General features: G+C 39.9%; 1 protein-coding gene across 7 annotated transcripts in view; it reads left to right on the forward strand.

The window, feature by feature from the left end:
- LOC121963023 (uncharacterized) overlaps positions 1–24,958 on the forward strand; it is a 43,355-nt gene that overhangs the window by 14,892 nt on the left and 3,505 nt on the right. Inside the window, exons 3-15 of one of the 7 annotated variants that reach the window (XM_088074873.1) lie at positions 6,134–6,312; positions 8,052–8,126; positions 10,906–13,692; positions 13,881–14,078; positions 14,257–14,391; positions 15,172–15,227; positions 15,711–15,728; positions 16,089–16,274; positions 16,384–16,498; positions 16,751–16,801; positions 18,556–18,866; positions 23,405–23,497; positions 24,598–24,690. In XM_088074873.1, coding sequence (XP_087930999.1) covers positions 6,174–6,312; positions 8,052–8,126; positions 10,906–13,692; positions 13,881–14,078; positions 14,257–14,391; positions 15,172–15,227; positions 15,711–15,728; positions 16,089–16,274; positions 16,384–16,498; positions 16,751–16,801; positions 18,556–18,866; positions 23,405–23,497; positions 24,598–24,690 — 4,257 coding nt within the window. In that variant the 5' untranslated portion in view covers positions 6,134–6,173. Of the gene's footprint in view, positions 1–6,133; positions 6,313–8,051; positions 8,127–9,475; positions 9,704–10,905; positions 13,693–13,880; positions 14,079–14,253; positions 14,392–15,171; positions 15,228–15,710; positions 15,729–16,088; positions 16,275–16,383; positions 16,499–16,750; positions 16,802–18,555; positions 18,867–23,404; positions 23,498–24,597; positions 24,691–24,958 lie in introns of all 7 variants that reach the window. The other 6 variants (XM_088074879.1, XM_088074874.1, XM_088074876.1 and 3 more) reach the window with 6 other exon arrangements.

Genomic DNA, 24,958 nt, shown 5'->3' on the forward strand with positions numbered 1-24,958 from the left:
CAGGTTTCCAAATTCAATACTGTGAATAAAAAATATGCCTAATGAAAACATGTCAGTTTAGAAAAAACTCCATTTATTGCAAAAACAGTTTTTACACTGGCATGAGGTGTTATCTCAGGTCTGGATAAATGAGCCTTGGATTATACAGCATGGGTTGTGTGAGAGTTTGTAAATAGATGTTTTGACATAGTTTTGATATTTTTAAATGTGGACCACTATGACTTCAATTCTTTAAAAATTTTCTCAATTTTTTGATTTTTCATTCACTGGAGGCATGCAAGAAAAACAAACTTTTTTTCACAAATTCAGTGTAACACAGGCAGGGTACTTGATGAAAAAATGATCCTTCAGGGAGATAGTATTCCTTTTAACACTTTAAAATGCAACTGAGTTATAGTTTGCAGGGACATAAGGAAGTTGATTATACTGTAAGTCTCTTTGTAAAAGAATTGTATAAATATATTTTAATTTGATGTCATTGCTATAGTCAGAGTGTCAGTGGTGCTTAGATCATATGGTTTTGGCATGAAGAGATATGTTTCTGAGGACTAAAAAGCCTTAGTGCCCCTGTACTGCTGTTATTACGGTACTTAATCTACAAGGAGTAGAATCCACCCGGCGCTTCCTATACACAGGCGTGTGTTTGTGTGCACGCGTGCCTTACTCACCGTGCTGCTGTTCACCATATACACAGTTCATTCACACTTCACTGGCAGGGCTCATTATGCGTCAATCCCCCGCATGTCTTGCTGAGTCAACGAAACATAATCCGCCCGTCTGCCGCTGCGGCTGCTGAGGAGGAAGCCGCTGGATTCTGGGTTGATTACAGGTCACCGAAACCTTGAGTGTCCTACTGTCCTACTACTGCTGCTACTGTAAAGTGGGACAGTTACCCATGATCCACTGCAGCAGAGTTTACCGTTGTGAAACTGACCCTGTTTTAAATAATAAAGTGCTTTAATGAGGCTTGCATATCTAAAATGCACTTCAGTAGTGCCACTAACATTTGCATGACAAGACTCTTAATTGAGTCTTAATTCTTAATTGGAATTTTAGTCAAAGTAAATATGTAAATAACAATAAAATCACACTTTTATATGTCCCATCAGTGATTGGGATGTAGAAAATCATACCTAAAATTAGAGACCAAGTACAAACACACCCACATACAGATAGAGACACGCACACTCGGGCGCTCACACAGAGGATTAAGGCCAGGTTGGCCTACTGAGACTGACTGCCAGAGATTCCATCCTCCCTCCTAAATGGATGGTGACATTCCGATGTGAGCGGCGCTTCACGGAGGCGTGATGAGTGACCCAGATTGGGGTGCGGTTGGTGGAGGGGAGGGGGGTGCAGACGGGGAGGGAAGTAAGGTCGGATTAGGGACGGGGTGGGGTGGAGTCGGTGGAGAAGAGGGATGCCGGGGCTGGAAGGTAGAGCGCAGTGCAGCAGGGGGGCATGAGAGTGCGAGAAGACGGCGGTGAAAGACAAAAGGAAGCGGGAGAGGAGAGAAGTCAGACGAGCCTCAGGCCTGCTGCCACACCTTCTCGCTCGTCTCCTGCTGGCATGTTCAATTTAAGACATCAAACCCAAGATGTAATGGGATTTGGCAGTCCTTTTTTGACTCCCAGTGCTGTTGATTTAACCCTTTAAAGATAAGGATGCTGTGATGGTTCACATGCTGTGCTGCTGGGCTTCTAGCCTTTGTGAAAGTACAATAGTCAAATATGATTTAATGGTTTGAGATTCTTTAGGAAAAAATCATAAAAAATGTTGCAGCTTTTAAGTATTTTAGGTTATTAGAGGAACACTTCACCCCCAAATAATCATTTTTATATCAATAACTCACCTTGTGTTGTGTTTAAAGTCTGATTAAAACCTTTTTTTCTGGCATGCCTCCATAGTGAACCAAGAATCCACAAACAGAAAATTCTTGATTATTGAAATCAGAGGGGTCTGCGTTTCACAACAGCATAACTTTACCAAAACATCTGTTCAGAAACTCTCACACAAAATATCAAAAACTAACTAATCAAGGCAGTGGTCGACAAGCAGCTCCCATGTTCAGCGAGGTAAAATTAGTGGTTTTGTCATTGGAGTCTGGCATCGAAGCGGGCATAGATAAGTTTTACTTTCAGTTCAGTTCCCCAATGGAGAGGACTGTCTGTTTTGGAAGTGCTGAGCGTACGACTGGATAAATGAGACTTGGATTATACTGCACGAGTTATGTGAGAGTCTTTTGGTTTGATATTGTTTTGCTGTTGTTAAACAGAAGAATTGAAAGGTTTTATCTGCCTTGTGAGTGGTTTTGAGATATTGAGCTTGAAAGTTTTGCAATCCAAATAGCATAAGTGATATGACCCTTTTTGTTTTCTAAATAAAAAGTCCCAAAATGCATATAACCAAAAAAAAAATACCTTACATGTCAATAAGTTGTCACAGAATATGATATATGAATAACTCAGTTTTGTCACTGGCTTTCTTGTCTGCAGGTCCATGCTCCATCAGTTTTAACTAGGTTTTCTGTTCATAAAAGCAGTAGTTTTGCAAAACTTTGTCAGCTATCCACAAAACAAAATGTTGATTTATATGGCATTTTATGTGTTATGTGAGGAAAAGATGCCTATTTTACACTTCATCTTTTTCTGTCTAACACAATAAGACTTGTAAACAGCTAAAAGGGAGCGGTCAGAGAGGGCAATGTCGGATCATGTTAACCGCACAAGGATGACAAGATGTGCCTGGAGAACAAGGTCCTGAGGGTCGGAGAACCCAGGAGAAAAATAAACAATGTGACATGAGTTTAGTATCAAAATGTTACTAGAAGCATCAAAATAAAAGTTAGAGAATAAGTCAATTTCTAAAGAAAAAAAAACACTAACAATAGGTCTAAGGGTCAAAATTCTGAATGAATTACAAGAATAAAGTCATATAATAACAATAAGATCTGGAAAATGGTTTCTGTTATTGACTGTTTTCAGGAATTGTTAGAGTTTGTTAAAAACAAGTAAAGCTGTTGAATAGAAACTAAAATAGAATAGAAAAGGAGGTTGGTTTGACTCTAAAATCTGCATTGTGATCTAATAGGACTGGTGTTTAAGTCAAAACAGTAAAACTGTTGTATCTCACCACCAATCCTGCTTTGTATTTAAAGGCCAGAGGATCTAACATTACACTATGTTACAGTCTTCTGGTCAGGACAGCATTCAAATACCAAAAAACAATTTAGCAAGCAAGCCAATAAATAATAAAAGACATGTTTTTAGTAGATCTGGGCCCTGTGGGTGTAATGCATTTGAATTTGTGAGGAAAGGTGTGCTTTGCTTGTGTTTTTTTCCAAGCAATTACACGCGTTTGTTGAACGAGAACACAAAGGATTTATGTAAGCAGTCAAGGTTTATGCCATCCTTTATCGGGACAATGTGTGAATGCCAAGTGTGGCGTAACATTGCCAAAACAGCAGCTGAAAGCAGGTCAATGCAATTCTAAACCACCATCAGCACAATCTGGCTGTCAGCACACCAGTTTTCTTCCTTAGCAACAGCTGGGACCAGACTCGCCTGTGACGGAGCCTTGGGCTGAGATTTTCAGTCTCAGACAGTTTGGCCCAATATATTTGAGTGTCAGTAGGTCTTCCTCCTCCTCCTCTTCTCTCTCTCTCTCTCTCTCCCTCTCCCTCTCCTCTGATCCTCATGTCTTCCCACTGCAGCAGACATTAGCCCCGATCACTGTGAGCCTGTCGTCATGCAGCGCTGCAGGGAAGGAGAGGAGAAAGACTAAGAAAGGAAAGAGAAGGGAAGAGAGATAGAGACAAATGAGAATGGGAGACACTATTTCACAAAGGCTTATACATAATTTAGAAATGAAGCCGCCAAGAATTTGTCATGTCCCCACAAAAAAGGATAATGTTTCTTTCTGATTTCTTTGTCTTAGCAGAGTGGCAAACCTCAATCAGATCTTAAATTAAAAAATATATATATAATTTTTAAAGGAATAGTTAGACTTTTAAGAAATAGGCTTTCTTGCCAAGATTTTTCTTTCCTTAAAAAACTCATGTCTGTGCCATGGATGTATTATGTGATCTGGATACTGGACCCCAAGATGCCACTTATTCGGTCCAAGTGATAATTGCTCACCTGGCACATAGGCAAAAAAAATTTTCTAGCTTCTAGATTTATTTCCAGGGTGTGCAGCCGACTGAATATGCAAAGTAAAGTTTTTCTCGTTGGCCCCAAAAGCGAGTTCCCCTTTGGCTCATAGACTTTGCATTGTGATGCTGTCACAGATTTTTAAATTGCTTTTTTGGCCTTAACAAATATCAAACCTCCATGGATCAAACTGTGATAATAGAGAGATTGATAATTAACCTCAGTTTTGAGCAGAACCACTGGAATCAAGGATGCATCATCAACAGAGGGCATTGCATAATGGAAGTAGACTGCAGTAGCAAAATGGTAGACAGCATTAATTACCTGCAAGCCTTTCTTTTGTCAATATTTATTAGTTGTTTTGTTTTTTTAAACAAGCATGAACCAGCTTTTAATTAGGCTACAGAAAACTTTTTCTCCATTAGCAGTTTCTCACTTGACTTCTCTGTTGTTGTCTTCTCAAATCTCTCTTTCCAATTTTTGGTCAAAATGCTCTGATCATTTAAAATTGGTGTGGGAACTGCAACAGAAAATACTTTTGGGGCTGTGGGGGATTTTTTCGCTGCAGTACCAAAAGTGGCGATATTCCTGGGGGCCTGGATTGTGCACTAAAGATGTATTTTGCCAACTTAGCTGAGCACAAATCTTAGTCCAGACTGGAACCAGTGTGATACACCTAGACTGTCTCTGTCCAAATGTAACACAGTTTGGATGAAATTAAGATTAATATTGATCAGCTATTTTTATTTTATTCAAGCTCAGACTGGCTCGTGCATAGGAGACAATATGGGAAATGCATGAGAAGAGGAAGACAGAAAGAGATAGATAAAAGACATAGATAAAGATGGATGTCACGAAAAAGAGGAGCAAAGAAAAAAAAGATGCAAAAAAGCTCAAGCTAGACAAACAGCTAATGGTCTTTGAAAGAATGAAAGACAGAAAGAAAGGGATATTAGAAACGGGATGGAGGAAGAAAGGACTCTCAGTGATAATTTGTTATGATGAAATTAGCTGCAGCTGATGATAATGATGCAATTTGGCCAGCCTTCCAGGCAAGGGAGGCCCCCAGATAATCTTGTTTAAAAAGCAACTTTCTGTGTTTCCTCTAAAGGGAAAAAAGGTTTTTATGAGGATACATGATTAGCATACAGATACTTTAGAAGTGCACACTCGATTGGGACAAACCTTTTGTTGTTATAATCGGTGGTAAAGAGCTTGTTGCGCTGTAGTGGAGGAGACAGTGGGAGCTGATGGGTGCTGCAGTCTATCATGTGCTAATCATGTTTGTCCAGATTTGTGTGTGTGTGTGTGTGTGTGTGTGTGGAGTGTCTGAATGAGGCAAGCCTGTCAAACCCATCTGCTGGACCCCATAAGACCTGTTCTGGTTGCCATGGTAACAACGTCGTTATCTGTGGTAGTGAGGGGATATGAAGGGTGTGTTCACATGCTTTTTTTTTTGCTTGCTTTCACCATTTTACAAGCCGCTTTCTGCATTGGAGCACATTTGGATTTATATGAATTCTATTTTTAATGCTTTTTGATTTTTTTAATTGTTGTGTTTTGGATTGAAGCTCACCTCTTAAGCCATAAAAGTATGTCATACAGGTAATACTTACACAGATGTTTAGCATGAATAAAATTTTAATCACAGACAGGTGTAATGCTCAATCTGTTACAACAAAATAACATTTTGAAGCTGCATTTGGACACAATTTGGAGTCACAACCATTATGAAATAAAATTTTAAAAAGAAATCAAGTAGTAAGCTCATCTATTTTGTCTCCTCGTTGTCTCAGCACGTGGATGCTGAGACAAAGACCACTTTGCTGAGCCGGTAGAGGAACAATTTTGCACCTTACTCCCTCTGGTGGCGGATTTGTGAGCCTCACCATGCAGCGTGCATGCTCTATTATTCTTATCATGGCTACAGCTTCCTCTTCATTCTGCATGAACCTAATCATCTTACTCTTTTCTTTCCCCAGCAGGTGACCTGTCCCCTCCCCGGTGTCCCAGCAGGCAGGCATGGCAGACGGTCGGCAGCCAGATGAGCACTGGTCCTCAAACGGCCAGGAGAACGGCGAGAATGGCTACTCCACCTATAGCTCTGCCTACAGGGAGAATGGATACCATGGCGGGGCAGCTGCACATCCTGGAACGACAGGTAGGAACGCAGACACGTGTGTGTGTGTGTGTGTGTGTGTGTGTCTGTGTGTGTGTCTGTGTGTGTGCATGCAACACTGGGTCAATGGCATTGATTGGACTGCCTCCACATACTGCCAGATGGGTAAATGGGATTGGTTCCACAGTGCCAGGCAAGGGCAGTCAATCCCCAAAAAGCACGTGTTTCACATTTTAAAAAGTAGTGAACAGGAACAATTTGCTGTAGCGGTGCCACCAAAGGTTGAAGGACATTGCCGTGGTCCCTTAAGACACTTGTTCAGAGGGCATCTGGAACTCTCTGGAAGTGGACCAGAAAACTCCATGACCTCTGGTTAGAAACACTTCAAACTTTGAGCTAAAAACATTAGGATATGAGGTATAAAGCTGCTTTATTTATTAGCAGAGCATGCTAAAGATGGTTGCCTGTCACATATGCTTCTTTTGAAGATTTTTCACTTTGCACATTGAAAAAAAAAGAAACGATTAGATAAAAGCCCTCCAAGATCTAAATTAAGATAATGTGGTTGGCTGAAAGTTCCAACATTTTTCAAGTAAACTAAAGCATCACATCCATCATATCACAGCTTGTAAACAAAGGCTGGTGGATTTTAGATGTGAGAAATGTTAATACTTTGAGTGATTTGTCTGTAAAGTGATCAGTCGAGCTCAAAGGACAGAAATACGAAAGTCTGGGGAAGAGAAAGAGAGTTGAAGAAAATAAATATAAAAGGGGAAAAAGAGGGAAAATTAGACAACAAAGCATTTTAGGAGCATAACTTTTTATGCCATGTTTTTCATGTCCAGGCACACTATTACTATGCTCATGTGTAAATGTGGGGAACCCCTCCACTTTTTATAGTGAATTGAATGAAAATGGTAAGTTTAGTGGTGTATGGACACTAACAAGGGAAAAACATAGTTTAATTTTAACAACCACTTAATACAAAATTTAAACACCACTGAATTCAGAGCATGGGAATGTTTTACTTTGAAAAACATAGACAAGAGATGATTTTTTTCCTCCAAATTTCGCCAAATTAGATCGAAGATTTCAGGATTTTTTAAGATTCAGGTTATCCAGGTTGCTCACAATGGATTGGTCAAATTCAGATCTAAACATTTAAGTTGAAAAAAAATAACCCTATATATACATATATATATATATATATATATATATATATATATATATATAAATTAAGCCTTTAAAGCTAGATTTGAAAATTTTAAGCATTTTGTTGAGTTGAATGTGAACAAATAAATATAGATACATGTTTTTTTAATGTAAAATATTTAAATGCTATGAATCCAGTATAGTTCGGTAAGTATTCGCTGATTGTTTAAAAAAAATGTACTCAAACTCTTATTTGCTTTCATACAATGTATTTTGATGTTTTTAAGGTTGAATGTGAATATTGAGCGACTATAATGTAACTCAGTGTATGTTTTTTGCACATTTTTGCACCATCTGAGGTAAGTTGTTGATCTGCGTCCATCTGTCCTTGACATTGACTAATGGGACCAACTAGCTACTAATCAAATCCAAGAGAAGCATAAGATTCATCAGACAAATGCACACAATGAGCATCGTTTCAAACTCAGAGGGAGGCCACCTGTACAGATAAGGTCAGCAGAATTGTTAGTTTTTCATTTCCTTCCTCCCATCCACGTCTTGTCTTCCCGGTGTTTGTCTTTCTCTCTCTCTCTCTCTTTCTCTCCCTCTCTCTCTCTCTCCCTTCGCAGTGGATGACTCAGCCAATTTGCCTCCCTCCCCTCCCCCCTCTCCATCCGCTGAGCAGATTGGGCCCGTGGCACAAGGTACACCCACGCACACTTATAACCACTCAGACCATTCAGGAAGGAGAGTGAATGGTGGTGGTGAGAGTGGTAAAAAAAATCACTTAAAGAAGACAACAAACACACGGTTTCAAGGATTTCGAGTTCTCAACACATGGCAGCCACTGGCATGATTAGAAAAACTCATCTTTGTTCTGGTCCCTTTAGTGTTTAATGTCAGGCTATTGCATGTCAGCTAATCGAAATATCACTTTTAAGGAGTCTGCAGCATGAACCACACTGTCCTGTCCTGTTCACACTCGATCATTTTACCAGTATTAGTCCAATATTAGTTTTCTAACACATGCTAGTTTGTTATTGACCCTGGATACTCAAGCTAGACAACACAAGCATCCTTTTTCCCTTTAGGCTTTAGTACATAACCTGCCACTGGAGCCCTTCATCTCACTTGTCTGCTTTCCCCTTAAAACATCTCCTCTGTTGTTCCTTTGCTCATTGTGTCTTGATTTTCTCAAGGAGTAAATCACAGACTGACTTTCAGCTCTTCACTCACAGAGAACAGCACAGTCTGTTTTCTAACTATTTTCTTCTTGCATATGGCATGCAATCACCAAAATTTAGAACTATGAAGCACCACTGCATGGTTTGAGGCAATTATTCATTAATAAAGAGAACAAATTCGTAGATTATTTATCTTGTATGTTTTTCAACCTTTGCTAAAAATGGTATATTTGCAGAAAAAAAGATTTATTGCATTAGCTAGAGTAAAAATGTTATTTACAGCTGTAGTAAGGTGCTTATTTCTAAACCAAGTAGAGTGCCCCCAGGATGACGTTTTTCTTTAAGTTGACGTGGAAGTTAGCGTCACCCTCGTTCCCTTGTCAAAAAGCCTATCATTTTTTTTTCCATCAGATTTGAATTATTGCAGAAAATAAGCTCTTTGGCAAATTAACGTTGATGATATTTACATGTTTTGTTTAGAAAAATAATCTTCACAAATGCGCACCACTTTTAGGGTTTTGGATGCCTAAATGCAATCGCCACAAGTAAAAAGCTCACGTTAAGCTATAAAAACTACACCACGGTCACATGACTTAACATCCTGACCACAATGAGGCTGTAAAGACGTGTTTTTACGAGGGAACTGGGAGTGCTGAAATTCCAACTTATTCCCGGGATTTAGGACTCATAACTGGGGCACTCTATGTGCAAAATCAAACATACCTGTCAAATATTTATTTATTAAGACCTGGCTAGAAGGTGTGTTTATTGCATCCCATGCATCTCCATCAGAGCTGAAAGTAACTCATGTAACCCCAGTTTTGTTGTCCTCCATGTCTCATCTATGTGTGCCCCTTCCCTGCTCAAAGAAGATAAAGTAGAGGTTGTCAGTCAACAGCAGGATGAGGAGGAGGAGGAGGCTCCAGAGGAGCCCCACATTTACCAGGAGGAAGTGGCATATGAGCAGCCTGGAGACTTGCTCTTAGAGCAGACAGATTATTTAACAGAGCCCCAGGCTTTGGGTTGCCAGCAAGCCCAGACACCTGAGGTCCTCAATGGAGGAGGTCATCAAGGTGAACACAGCCCGTCACAAAAAGGTGTGTGTGGTTTTTATGGGATTTTGTTTGGGTGCCTAACAGTTTGTATGACTGTACTGTATGTGCGAGCAACTTTACATCAACTCTTTATGAGAGCCTATTGGAGTGAATCCATTACCTATTTTGCATGATCCTCTTCTGCTCTGGTAATGGGTACTCAAGATTTACTGCTCCTGATTTATGAATTGCGATGCGACTCAGGCTTTGCTGCCAACCTTCCTGCAGTTTTGTTGCTCCTAAATCCTTAAGCTTCTGCTTCAGTACCTGAAGTTTACCATGTGCAAAATGATGTGACATAGCATTTTGATTTTGTGCTTTTTCATGCAAAACATAACCATTTGCTTTCCATTGGAGCAACATGAGAACACCTGATCAACCTTGTAGTTGATCACATCTGCACTTTTGTATTGCCAGCTACATTGCAAATGCAAATGTCACTGTCTATACTGTCAAGTGTTGCTAGAATTAGTTGTTTGTATATTTTTCTGTGGGTTTTGCTGGAATTTTGTGTGAAAGGAGGTGGTTCTGAGTACACCCACCTGTATGGGTGCTTCATGAATCAGTCTTGAATGTATTTTAAGTCTGTTGTATATCACTTGCTTTGAGTTTCATTGTTTTCATTTCATCCCAAGGCAAAGGATAATTCTGTTTTCCTATTGTTATTAACACACTTTGGGCATTACAATCCACCCTCATTGGACATGTATCATCATCCTTATTCAAGTAGTTAATTGAATCAAGAACACACCCCGAATAAAATTATTAAAATGCTTTTTTGCAAGTAACACAAAGATTCATTGACATCCACAATAATTCTGTACTTCCAGTAGAAACTCTAATGACCATGACCAACAGTTAATTACGTCAAATAAAAGCTTTCTTTTTCATCGGGTTGACCATTTATGTCAATCCTTCTGTACGCAATAGGAATTCAATACATTTGTGTACATTTATTTCTTGTCATCTAACATCATGCAACTCATTCCTTCATTCCAGTTCTGCACGCTATCTCAGGTGCTGTGACCCCCCTCTGTGCTGTTGTGGCCTGCTGCAAAATACACTTTACTGTTTTGCTTGATGGACAGCTACTGTATCTATGTGCAGAAGGCCTCGGCTTGACTGTATTGGCTAGCTTTTGTGGATGCTTCAAGCAAAGCTTTTTGACCCAGCACAAAGTTGTACAGTATCCTTCAAACTCACAGCCCAGCCAGAAGAATGTATCAGTAAGGAATCTTGTGAGTCTGCTGTGAAAGAAGATGAACCTCAAGTGGCATCGCTACCAGAGAAGCAGCTGGCGGCTGAAAGAGCAACACCTGAAGGTGCAGAACTCGCCTTGAATGAACCTCCCTCTCCTTCTGTGAAAGAGAAAGAACTCTCTGACACCTCCGCAACTGAACAGGGTAAGCAAGACAGACAAGATGTAGCAGAAGAGGGTGCTAAGAGCCACCTGCTCGTTGAGACCAAAGAAAAAGAAGCAAAACAATCTCTACTGACAGAGGAGTTATCAAATCTTGAGGATAAAGACAAAGAGGGAGTAATTTTATCCACCAAATCAGAAGCCCCTTTGAATGAAAGCAAGGATAAACCAGACACCATTGAGGAGACAAATAAGGAGAGCCAAGATAGTGCCAGTGATGACAGACTGCATGAGACGCCAGTAACTAACATTCAAAAAGAGGACCAAAGGCAAGAAACAGTCGAGTTAAGTCCAGAACCTGGCACTGAGTTGATAGAGACATCGGATATTTTTGTAGAACATGAGCTTGGAGCAAAAACTTACTTTGAGACATCATCAAAAAGCCCCGAAGAGGAGTCATCACAAACCCAGAGCTATTACGAGCTCAGCACAGCAGCAGAGAAAAAGTTAAGTGAGGAAACTGAAAGCACTGTGCAGAAGCTTGAGGAACAACAGGAGAGTAAAGTTAAAATATATCCTGGTAAAATGGCACTAGACCAAAGAAGCCTCTCCCTAAACATTAATGTTGGGTCTGTGGCAGGACAGACAGTAAAGGGAGAGAAGTCAAGAACCTTGTGTCCAATTAGTGGAAGCTTTGATGAATCTGAGGTTTACCCTTCAACACCAGCTGTGGAGAGCCAACACCAGTTTCCTCCAGCAGTCTCCATTACCCCAACTACCACCGAATCACATGAAGATACCCCCATCAAGGCCGACACACCTTATCCCACTGATAAGCACAAATGTTTTGAGCATTCAGGCAGCCTTTCTGAAATGTTGGACCTGGCTGGAGATCTGCCTCGACCTTCATTAGAGAGAATGGAGGTTGACCACATGAGGCGAAAGTCTGTGCCCGCCAATGTGTCAGCTCTGGTGGGGAGTTCTTTGGCCAAGCTTGCTTTGGAAGATCAAACCCCGCGAGTTGTTGGAGGGGAAAGCCAGCTGGAGGAACTGGGCTACTGTGTCTTCAATGAGTACTCAGGGCCAATGCCTTCCCCTGCTGATGTACCCAGCCCCGGGGACTCTCCGCACCAACGTTTCCCTTCTATGGAGAGCGAAGCTGAGGAGGAGCTCGGGGCCACGGAAGTTGAAGGTGATCAAAAAGGAACTCAACAACAAGATCAGAAAGAAAGCATCCCGGATATTTCTCAAAAAACAGTGACTGAAAAGAAAGATCCACCAGTAAAGAGTAGCTTGATTCTTGAAAGAGCCGTGACAAGTGGAGTAAAGCCTGATCGTCTAAGAATCCCGATGACTTCTTCAAATAATAGACTAAATGAGTTTCGTTTGGAGAGTGGTCTGCCTGGTGACATAAAGATCCAAGCCATCCCAGAAGTAGATGTTGAAAAGGACCCATCCAGAGAGGCTTCTCCCATCCCACCAGACAGCTCCTTTACTTTCAGCCCTGTGGAAACTGGAAGCAAAGTTCCCCTAACACCCACCACCCCCAAGTCCCCAAATGATACGCCCTCAGAAGTCACTGGAGAGAAGACAGGGGAGGATGTCCTACCAGAGGTCAAATCAGAGAACGATCCAAAGTCGGAGACAATTAAAGAGAAACCGACAGAGGTAGACAAAGGAATGCAGAAATCTAAACAGGAGGAATCGCAAGAAAGGAAGGATGAACCAGAAATTGCAAACACAGACACACCGTCAGCACCATCTCGGTCTTCAGAAGAGAGCACAGAAAAAGATGACGAAAAGATTCAAAGTGAGCATGGGACACCTACAACATTAGAAAGAATAGAAAAAGAAGAGACCCCAAAAGCTGTTCAGGATGTAATCACCGAAAAGTGCTTAGCTGAGAAAGATTCCCGAGTCCAGTTACAGGAAGCGACTACGGATAAAGTCGCACCAAAGCCACAAATATCCTCCCCAGTCATCATTATACCTCAAGCACAAGTAGAGGAAGAAGCAGATGAAGAAGATGATATTGAGATTGCCGAAGAGCCTCAAGAGGTAATGGATGACGTGCCTGTGCCCCCCAAGACTGATCAAATAGAGAAGAGTCCAATCAAGGTGAGGCTGACAGTAGGCGATCAGAGTGTCGACGAAGATCCAAAGTCTGGAGCAGAAGAATGGAGTCACAGTGCGCAAAACAGTGACGATGGGGAGCCTGCAACAGACAGTTCTCATTTGTCTCCATGCTCTGATCATGATCTTTCACAGCAACCAGATGAAGGCAATAGGGATGAGGGGATGGGAGAAGATAAAGTAAAAGATGATGCGCAGATTAGTCAAAATGAAGGGACAAAAAAGGAGGCTGAGGTGGTCGAGAGTGACCTCACAGTGGAACAGCAAGTGGAGGAAGTTGGTTCAGATGGCATGGGTGAAGAGAAAGAAAAGAAAACAGTGGAGGTTGAGGGGGAGGAGAGGACGGGTGAAGAAGTGGTGGAGGAGAAAGACATAGAGATTGCTCAGGAGGTGGAAGAGACGTCTGGTGAGCTCTGCCAGACCATTCAGGCAGCTAATGATGAAACCACCATGGACGTCTCCATCCTAGATACAGACAGTGGCTGGATGGACTCACAAGGTACCCAGAGCTTGTACAATTAATAACTTAATTGTTTAAGACACTTAATGTATATCTAACATGCTTTTTAAATGCCAAAAACTAGCTTTAAGCTTGTTGATAGTAAATCATAATGTGTCTTTTGTACTAAGCTTGCTCCCAGCTAGCTAGAAATGTGGAGAATTAGTCCTCTTTCCTCTCCACTGCAGATGATGACAAAAGTATCATGACTGAGCAAATCGAAGCCCTTCCTCAGGTCCAGAGTCCTACCAGTACACCTGTGGTGGACAGACCCGCTAAACGGGCCCCTGGCAGAGGAAGGGGCCACGCTGGTACCACTGAGAGTAAAGTGTCCCGCAAAGTACCGAGCCACCATCCACCAAGAGAGGATATGAAGAAGAAAAAAGGTTCAAATTATGTGTTCAAGACGTTTTCTTTAACTTAAAACAATCTGTAATTTACATTTGTATTTTAGTAAATTCAACAGAAATGTAAGTTGATGTTAAGCACAGATTTGCCTCTCTGCTGTACATTTAACCCAGGTTTGCATGTTGGTATAATCCTGTCTCTCCTCTCTGCTAGTAGCTGTGAGGAGGGCTGACCAGAATAAGGTGTCAGCCCTCCAAAGTCGCTCTCCGTCTCGAAAGAGTGTAGCCAAAGTGGCAGCCAGACATCCTAGGCCTGCTCTGCTTCACGGCTCTGCTAGACGCAAGGCCACAGGTGAACACTCTTCACCGGGAATCACTGCTGTGGATAGAGAGAGTGCGACCAAATTCTAATGTACACTCTGCAACATCCCTTTAATATTTCTTATACTGGCCTCTTATACATAAAAAATAACAGAACTGTTAACCAAGCTCCAAATCCTAAAAATTGCTGAATTCTTTTTTTAATCCTGTTTGTCAATGCTGGAACATTTTACGGGTTTAAATTGGTGCTTCAAACATACAAATAACAGGTATTTTGATGACTTTGCTCTCTCTCTATTGATGGCTCTTTGAGAAATCAAGCGGGTGCAATGTAGCTGGCAAACATCATGTGCTGCGGTCTTTTTTTGAATTAGCTCAATTGCTTCATGTTTTATGTTTTTGTTTTCATTTTGTCTTGAAGGGAGTATATACTCGTGCTTGGCCTCATATTCATGTTTATTTTTGCTCACTGATGCCTCAGTTTATTGATTGATATTTGATGATCACAGCAACTCTGATTTCATTTTTCTAATCGTTAAATGCCAATTGTATATGTTTGCTGGAAATGGTTGCATGTCGAAGGTTGCGTGTTTGGTCAGCTGGTATGAAAAGGTGTGAGGACTGAGAGTGATGTGATGCTTGTGCAGAGGGCGTCTCAATTTGCTCTCACTAATGGCTTTCAGATGTTTACGTTTGGACTGTGTATTCAGAGTACTTTTATGGATGTGTATGTGTGTGGAAATTCACGCTCGCAAAAGTCTCCGCCTTGCTGGTTTACTCTGGTCATTAAAGTGGTTAACTTTTCTTACAGGTATGGAAAGCCATCAGCCCCTCAGTGTGGCTCACCAGTCCAGGGAGAGGACCACTGTAAGTACTACCAGTAATGACACATGCAATCACGTGTGCACACACTCAAAACAACTGTGATCATCAATGTTTTTTTGTTTAGAAACTGTATATCATTAAATATTTTAATTATTTTGTTTCATTATTTTATTAAAAAAAAAACATCTGCATTAGGGATTTGTATCTGTAATACTTAAAACATTTTTCAATGTAGGATGTCTACTTTTAACAATAAAAGTACTTTTTACAGAGTGGTAGTAGTACTTTTACATAAATAAAAATGGTTAAGATGGTTTAGATGGTTAAGAACATTTGATGCATCTGGAGTTGACTTCTCTTATATTTTCTTTTAATGGAAAATTAAGAGAACATACAAGAGAAATTTAAGACAATGTTGCTGCAATATTTCATGACAAACTGGACGTTTTCTTCTTTTCATTTCTGCATGTGTGTCTTTGTGCATGTTTATTTTGTCTTGCATGCCTGCCTCTGTCCTTGTGCCAGTATCGACAGAGAAAATCTGTGAGTAAAGGAATCAAATGGGAGTAGGCAGACAACATTTATAATGCGCAGCACAGGGGCTCTCAGAAATATCTTGAATTCCATCTTTCACCTCCTACACCTCTTGTAAAAACCTTTTTTCACTTTCTCAGTCATCTACCTCTGTTTAAAAGTTTCATCGTGTTTATGTCTTTTATGTGAACTTCTCCATCCATTCAAGCTTTTTAAATAAAAGAAAATCAAATCATCACTTTTATATGTTGTTATGTCCCTCCATCTCCACTTCATCCCATTTTACTTTTTCATCTCTCTATCTGTTTGTCACCTCTGCCTCACATCATCCTGCATGCTCTCCTGCTTCATGTCACCGCTTCCATCCAGAGCCCCACAAGGGCCGTTCTGTTAAAAATGGCAATTCAGCGTCGGGGATCCGAACACCCGCCCCCCCGGCCCGGCTCTGCCTGTAGCCTTAAACGGAGCCCTCTGGTGCAGGCAGAGCTCAATGAGGCTCGCCCCTCCTCTGCATGCTCCCGCCAGTCCCCTCTGCCAAACGTATGGGCAGAGAAGGTAAAATGAAAGGAAAATAGGGACTGATAGGTAGCTGTAAAGTGTGTCCAGTGTGCATGCTGCATGTGATTGAGTATTGACTCTCCAGTGTGTGTGTGTTTTCGTTCAGGAGAGAGCATACCGCAGCCCAGAGAAGAGGTCGTCTCTGCCCAGGCCGGCCAAATCTCTGACACGCCACATCCCTGCTGCTGAACAAGAAGACAGCACCCCCTCCAGGCCAACCTGTAAGAACACATACACACACACACACATATATACAATACAGGCCCTTCCAGCTTGTTTTCCTCCCAAATTAACTCATCTCTTCAGCAACAGATTTCCCCTTTGTCCTCGATTATTTTCTTTTTAATTGCTTCATCAAATTCTAACTCCTGCCACCGTACACTTCCTTCCCTTCTTTTTTCTTCCCCCTATTTCCCTTCACTGCCTTGTTCACTCCTCCCGTTCTTTCTCCTTTTGCCTCTCCCCTCTCAAAGCGATCCAGTCCAGAGCGGACAGCAGGTCTGGAAGAACTCCTGGTATGGCAGGTAGAGCACCTACTAGCTCCTGTTAGATCCATCACACCCTTCCCATCCACCTTTGACATCTAACTGCTGCTATGAAGTGTTTTTATAGTGGTTTTTTTTAATCTCAAATATGGACTAATGTTCTGTATAAAAGTAAGCACCATCTGTTGACAAAGCATTCATTCATTCATCTTAGTCAAATTTTTCTGAAAGGTGTCTGAGGGCTTCAAAAAGTCTTGAAATTATTTATTATTCAAGTCCTATTATACCGTATTCCCCTTTTTAAAGGTGACATATTGTAAAAATTCAGATTTCTATTTCTTTTTTTAATATACAGTAGGTATATGCCCTTCAAAAATCCTGTAAAAGTATCAAAATGCTCAATCCACAAAGAAAAACATACAGTATGTATTCAGAAACTTTGTGTCATCCAGTGGTGAATTGTAGATTGCAGCCAGCTGAAACTTCTCCCAGCTAGAATTTCTTTGCTCAGGACAATTATCCACAGAGATCTCTTCCTCTCCAAAACAAAATAATGAGGTGATTAAAGCCTTGAAAAATCATGTTAGAAATTATGATTTGTTACTGTGTTAACTGACACAAAAACGCAAATGGCCCTATCCAGAGCCAGTGTTTGGTTTGTTCTTCTTTGGTCTATACATGAGGACCCGCTCCCTATGTAGATATAAAATGCTCAATCTGAGGTATAGAAAACACAAATATTCTCCTTTTCAGGTGATTATACACTAAAGAAAACATTATATTGTATTGCATTTCTGCCAGTATATCCCCCTAAATCCTACACACTGGACCTTTCAATGAGCATCTGGACTTATGTGAAGTTTTGATGTCACAACTGTGCTATATTACAGTAGAAACTGCCACTATAGGGCTGTTACAGTCATTCCCCTGCTGCCATAATGGTGCAGAGAGGCCAAGAGCACAGATGTGGAAGAACCCAAAACACTGACCAATCAGAGCAGACTGGGCTTTTTCAGAAGGGAAACTGAAAGAGGCAGGTGTGAAGACAGAGTGTTTCAGACAGTATGAGGGAAACAAATTGGTTTTTAACATTTAAGCATGTAAACACCCAAAAAAGAAACCCAAAACAAGTATGACCCTGAAATCACAATATGGGACCTTTAAAACATAACAAGGTTTGGTATGTGTAAAACACACTCGATTTGTAGTTCATTTACAGTTAAAGGACCTTCATTTTGGGATCAGTAAGATGAATTTGCAAGCTTTTTTTTCAATATAAATTTAATTAGAGCTTTTTAAAATGTGTGGCTCTGTCACACCTGCAGTTGCCTTATCAGACGGGCTGGTGGGATCCATGACAACAAGTCTTTATCATTGTTCAGAATGTCTTTGACTAAAATCCTATTGCCCAGCAACAAGCCGTCAGCGTTAAATGAATTCACTCGTCGGTGTGTGCTTTCACAACTTGCTTGTCAAACAGTTGTGTTTGGCCTGGGTTGTTTGTTTTGTGGAAACTGAGCAAATTAGGCTCTGACAGGGCCGTGCTGACAGCTCAATGTGTGTTGTTTCCTTATCATCATCATCATCTGAAGCAGATGAAGGATCATACACTCCAATCCATCTGTTGCTCTAATGTGTTGTCTCTATTTTTCCCCTTTTCCATCTGTCTTCCTTTTTTATCTTTTTGTTGAAATCGTTTCCGTCTTCAGGAAGGGTTTTCTTTCACTTGATGTTTCTGCTCCTCCAACTGTTTTATCTTCATCATTGTAATCCAGAGATATCTCCTGTCTCAGGTACAGAGTCTGCACGTTCCCGATCAGTCCGTAGCGGCGCCTCCACCCCTGGCTCCTCCGCTGTCACCCCAGGCACGCCCCCCAGCTACTCCTGCCGCACGCCCGGCTCCCGCACTCCCGGCAGCCACACACCCAAGTCCTTCAGCGTCCTCCAGGAGAAGAAGGTGGCGGTGATCCGAACCCCGCCCAAGTCGCCATCCTCCGCCCAGCGGCAGCTGAAGGTTCTCAATCAGCCCCTGCCTGACCTGAAGAATGTAAAGTCCAAGATCGGCTCCACCTCCAACCTCAAGCACCAGCCGAAAGGAGGACAGGTAACAGGCTGCTCTGAAAGACCACACTTAGAATCAAGCTCAAGACTTAAAAAAAATATCAGATTATCATTAGTTTGAATCATTTTAACATAAGAAAAATCTCATATACCCTGTTTCCACCAAATTAGCTTGGTTTCTTGAACCAGATCTGATCAAAAGTCTTCGGACCTTGGTGCTATCATGCAAACTAGCTCACGTCTCCACCAGTTTTGAGTGGAACCCCTATAATTAAGCATCAATGGAGGGAGTTGCACAATAAATGGAATAACAATAGTAGCAAGATGGTAGATTGTGTTGGTTCCATAATTACAGATATTTGTTTTTATCCAAAAAACAATACTTGACCAATTATAAATGATAACAAAATGTAGAAGACTATTATGTGCAAACTCCAACCTTTGTTTCCAATCTGTAGAATATGAAAGGTTCACTGATGTTGTCACAGTTTGCACTTCTGGGGCATGTTCAATCTCAAAGCAGTGTGCAACATTTTACTGCGGTTTCCAGATTGATCAACATTTTTCCTTAAAGCAGTGTGCTTTGAGGTGTTTTTTCTCCTGTTTTGTAGGTGTGTCACAGGTGGACCCAGTCAGCGACAACAGCATGTTTATAGACCAAATTCTGGTAGATTTTTGCAGATTGTTTCTATCTCACACTTGCTTTAGGATGTAGGGGCAAGTTTTCCCACACCAGTAAGCCTCTTTGAATTAACATGAATGAACCCTGCAGTATTAAAAAGCAGTGCACAATACAACGAGGTGTTCATCGTACCACCATTTCTGTTTAAACAGATGTTTTGTCAGGGCCGAATGCAGCCCTGGTCATGGAAAACCTGCTGTTTTCTGATTCCAGCTGGAAACCAACTTTTCAGGTTCTGAACCAATTTATTTTTGGACAAAGTGCTCCAAACAAAACCAAACTGGTTTCAGGTTGGTGGAGAGGGATAACAATGGCAGAAAGTCAAGGTTCAACTGTGTGAAAACTGCACTTTGCAAGATTTTAAAATAAAAGAATCCTTTTGACATATTTTAGCAGCACACAGAAAGAGATACATTTCTTGTGGCATACATAAAAAAAATCTAGAAACCACAGAGAGAAATGCATAGATTTGCATATATATACGAATTTAACTGACAGATTTCTGGATAATGAAATCTTTCAAGCATCGTGCATTTACTTGTTTCTGCCACACGAGGGCAGTAAAGGACAAAGTTTTAAGGTAGGCTACATCTTTAAAGAAGGAATTATTTTATTTGTCTGAAAAGGCTAAAAGTAACCTTTTTTATTTACCACAAATATAGCTACTCTAATAATTAATACGAATTTTTAAATAATTATTTCTATTTGATAAATGAGAGGATATATACTGTATATATCATTTCAGTATTTACTGTTTACATTTTTATGTGTTATTCACAAGATGCAAAAAAATGTGTTTTTAAAAGGTAAAATAATACACATAAAATGACAGATGCAAAGGGTGTTATTTAATGATTTTTTAACCATTAACTTTTACTAAATGCTTTTCAGAAATTTCATTTTCATCCGTCTTTATCTGGCTTTCAAAGAGTTGTGGTAGCTGGATATTTGATTTTTGATTCCACCGTAACAATCTACCTCTCTTCTGTCTGTCTGTCTCTCTCTGAGGTGTAGAAATGTTGTAAAATACTCAAATATCTTTCGTCACATCTTCACTATCACTCACTGCCTCTAAACCCCCGCCGTCACTTCCTGACTGTCCTCTCCCTGTCCGCCGTCCTCTCCCTGTCTCCTGTCCTCTCCGTCATCAGCTGCCTCCAGCCTCTGCCCCTGACTCTCCCTTTGTCTTCCTTCTCCTCACCTCTGTCAAATTTCTCCCTATTGAAGAAGACATAAACCAGCTTGAACTGCACTACAAATCGTAGTCTTCGGAGCAGATTTAAAGCAGCTATTCTCTTTAGAATATTTCTCTCGCCGCCTCTGAGGAGCAGTCAACCTGCAGAATCATTTGCCCCGGAGATGAGCTCACGTCATCGCTGTGCAGGATTTTCCCTCCGGCTCTCAGTATTAATAATTACAAGCGGACAGAATTACTTATTAAGAAGTTGCATCACGGACACAGAATGAAAATGTATCAACTCACTTAACTGATTCCATCTCACAAGAATGGTTTGCTAGATCCCAAAAAGCGTCAGATTTGTTTTTCAGACTCTGCTTTCATCTTTGCATGGTGTAACAGATGTGCAGTCGACAAATGGGCTGAGAGTTTTTAATCACATTACCAAGGCAACAGACAGTCTTAATGTTCCTGCAGTATTGCAGAGGTGAGACTTTTCATTAACCCCAGTGATATATGGAGGAGGAGGAAGAGGCAACTTCTTCTTTTTTCCTCTTTGGGGAGAAATGTGACATAGAGGCAGAAATTTTTAATGAAGCTGAGTGACGCATGGCCTGGAGAAGCAGCACAGCAGGCTTTGTGGAGCTCAGTGTGTGATATACTGGTGGTATCACACTCTGAGAATCTCTAATGTCAGTGTAAAGAGTTATTATTTGAAATAATTTTAAAAAGTAGAAAAATAAAAGGGATTTTACTTGCTAAAATAACATTTTTATAATAATATAATGTTAAAGTATTATTTTATTTTGACATTAAAAGGCCCTTTTCAAAATAAAAGTATTGCATGTGCCCATAAAGTAGTTAATAATGACTTGACTAGCCAGTGTTTCTGTGACATTTTGTGTTTCACTGCTGTAATTTTGGGTGATTTTTTTTCCGCTACCTTAACACTGAGATTTAAATAATTAATTAGAGCTGTTGCATAATGCATAATATAGGCCTCCCACAAAGGATTTTAATGATATTTTCAGTATTGAATAATCTGTTGAATATTTTTATATCAATAATTTATCCTTCCGATGGCAGAAAAGAGTGAAAAATGCCCAAGTTTTATTACAACACACCAAAACCCATAAATATTTACATTTTTATTAAAGAAGATTAAGAGAACCAGCAAATATCCACATTCCAGAGGCTGGACCAGCAACGTTTGCTATTTTTGCTGAAAAAATGGTTCGATAATCGAACATCAAAATACTTAATAATAGTGCTAATTCACTAATTATTTCAGTTTTAGTATAATCATTTTTAAAATATACATATACTCAGTTCGATTAGGTTGTTATGGGGTTTGGTTCAAGTGCATTGTCATTGCGTGACCTTGCAGCAGTCTGTGCTGCAACAGCTGTAGAGGCAGTGGAGGAAATGCAAGAAATAAGGAAAAAAACAGGAAGTAAGAGCAGTGTGTGTGTGTGTGTGTGCGTGTGTGTGCGTGTGTGTGCGTGTGTGTGCGTGTGTGTGTGTGTGTGTGTGAGGGAAGAGCTGTCAAGAGAATCAGGTCAGGTCAGTGTCGACCGCAGACGGAGGCTTGCTGTCAGGGCTCCTGCCTGTTTACCCCCGAACCTCTTTCTCCCTTCTTTTCTCCCCCTCTCTATCTTCACTGTTGGCCCTTTAAACAATGGAGTAGACATTTTTTAAAAATCCTTTTACTTTACAAAACAACACAAAATGGCACACGCGGCAGGAATACTGTCATTGGTTGTATTTAATCGCAGTTGAGCATCAGCTAAGTTTTACATATACGTTTATTTGATTGATTGCCCATTTACTTTTTTGTTTTTAGGTTTAGGATTAATGACCTTTATAACCACTTTTGTTGTCTTTTGCATTTTTGTTTTAGCATCAGGCTAAAATGTATTCAGCCACAAAAAGTGTTTTTCAGGTATGGAGGCAAATAAGAGAAGTATTAATAAGCAATAAGTAATTTGTATAACCATAGAATAACTAATTAACTGCACCTAACTAATTTACTTAATAACTGAAACACCACTGAACTCATAGCATTTAAATACTTTACTTTGAAAAACCATGAATCTGAATACATTTGTTCTGAATTTATCTCTTTGAAATTAAAATAGGAATTTTCTTGATATGCACTTTCTTAAGCAGAACATGGAAAAAAAAATCAGTATTCACAAATCCAGATCCAAAAATTATAATTTCAAAATTAAAAAAAAAAATAAAAAAAGAAAGAGATTTTTTTTGGCTAATATTTTTAGATTTAAATGTACAAACAGGAATTTATTTATTTATTAAATTCTTAAACTTGAATTTTGGTGAAATCTGAATTTGTGAATATAGACAAACATGAAATGCAAATTAATTTTATATCTTGATTTCAATGAAGTGAATTCAGAATAAATCAGTTCAGTGTTATGAATTCAGAGGTAATTAAATTTCAGTATTAAGTATTCAGCGGCTGTTTAAATTAAAATACTTTGTCTCTTATTTGCTCCCATACTGTAGGGTTTCACTGGCCAATTACATTATTTCTGCCTCTCAGCTCTGAGAACTATTTGCAGAACTGAGAAAAGATTTGTAAATGTAAATGCATGTATAAGCACAATGATCACTCATCGCACACTTGACTAGTCTAACTAAGGCACATTTAGTGTTTTTTGTTTGTTTTTTTTTTTTTTGTTTAAATTCGATTTTGTTTTAGGTTCAAATTTTACACGAGAAGCTGGACTTCCGTCATGTTCAGTCAAAGTGCGGCTCCAGGGATAATCTGAAGCACTCGCCTAAAGGAGGCAATGTATGTACGCCTTTCTCTTTTCTTTCGCTTTTTCTCTTTTCTACCTTTCTCTGTTCAGCTCGGACTGTTGTGGCGCTATCTTGCGTTACTTTTATATGTTCATGCCCATCTGTTTGTCTGCCATTGGCTTGTCTCAGTCAAGCCAGAGAGGGGTTAATATCCAAAGAACAATAAATTCATGTTGTCAGACAAGAAGTTAAGTTCCCAAATTCCCAAGTGATCTTGTTTGTTTCTAGATTATGCCGTCCATTTATTTATTGTCTTCAATACTTGTGTAATAATGATAATTAATTTCAATAGCCACTGAATATTTAATATTGAAATTTAAAATTTAAACACCACTGAATTTCAGATTTTTTTTACATTTTTATTTATTTTTTTATTTGTGATTTCAAAAGTGAAATTTCCATTGTTTTACAATATAAACAAATTCAGATCAAACAAACAGAACTAAATTGGTGTTTCAGAATTTTAAAAACATTGAAAACATTTTGAATTTAGAATTTTTGTTTTTGAATTTGTGAAAATTGAAAAAAATATTTATTCAAATTCAGCTTTTGAATTTGCCATTTAAGAATTTTAAAGATGTGAATTCAGAACAAATACATTCAGACATGTTTTTTTCATTCAGTCTCGTTTTGATGTCAGTAATAACTGTTCAGTGGCTGTTAAAATTGAAGACCTGTGTCTTTTTACTTCCATATGGTGGATGGTTCACTTGAGAATTAAATTTTCAAATATGCGTCAGGCTGCTGTAACAAATCAAACAGGAACTAGTTTAAGACTTTATGGATTATAGTGCTGAAAGTGCAGCTTCTGCTCTCTGATAAATGCATTTATCACTGCATAAAAAATAAACTCCATCAATAACAGGCCTCAATTTGTTTTCTGTATTTTGGATCAGCTAAAATTTAAATTCCACAGTCCTGAAGTGAGCCCCGACAGATTTATAGGTCATGGATTTAAAATTGGGACACTTTTACGGGATTATTTTGAGCAGGAAAGCGGGAGGGGAGGGGGCTATTTTTAAGCTCCCCCTTTCCATTTTGCTCTCAGTGTTTGCTGTTTGTGTAAAAAAAAAGTCACTCTGTCATTCCCAGGTCATGATTCCAAGTGTTAAACTGGACTTTAGCCACGTTCAGGCTAAATGTGGCTCCCTGGACAAAATCCAGCACGCAGCAGGCGGGGGAAACGTGAGTGACTTTGCAGATCCACACATTCAACCTTTACGTCTGGGCGTGTTTGCCAATTATAGCTGAGTCATGTTTTCATCTAAATATAATTTTCTAAAATAATTTGCACCAAAAATATCAGATAAAATATCTGCCTCCGGCACACAGCATACAGTATCTCTGCATCGTGTATCAAGTCTTAATGTAAACAGCTCTACAGCATGCAGGATTGTCTCCCTGTCTTTTTAACAGTGTTTGTACTCGCACTAATTCACATCACCCATGGACA

Source organism: Plectropomus leopardus, chromosome 24 (assembly GCF_026936395.1).
Source record: "Plectropomus leopardus strain MGB_pleo_1.0 chromosome 24, ASM2693639v1, whole genome shotgun sequence".
NCBI classification, from domain to species: domain Eukaryota; kingdom Metazoa; phylum Chordata; class Actinopteri; order Perciformes; family Serranidae; genus Plectropomus; species Plectropomus leopardus.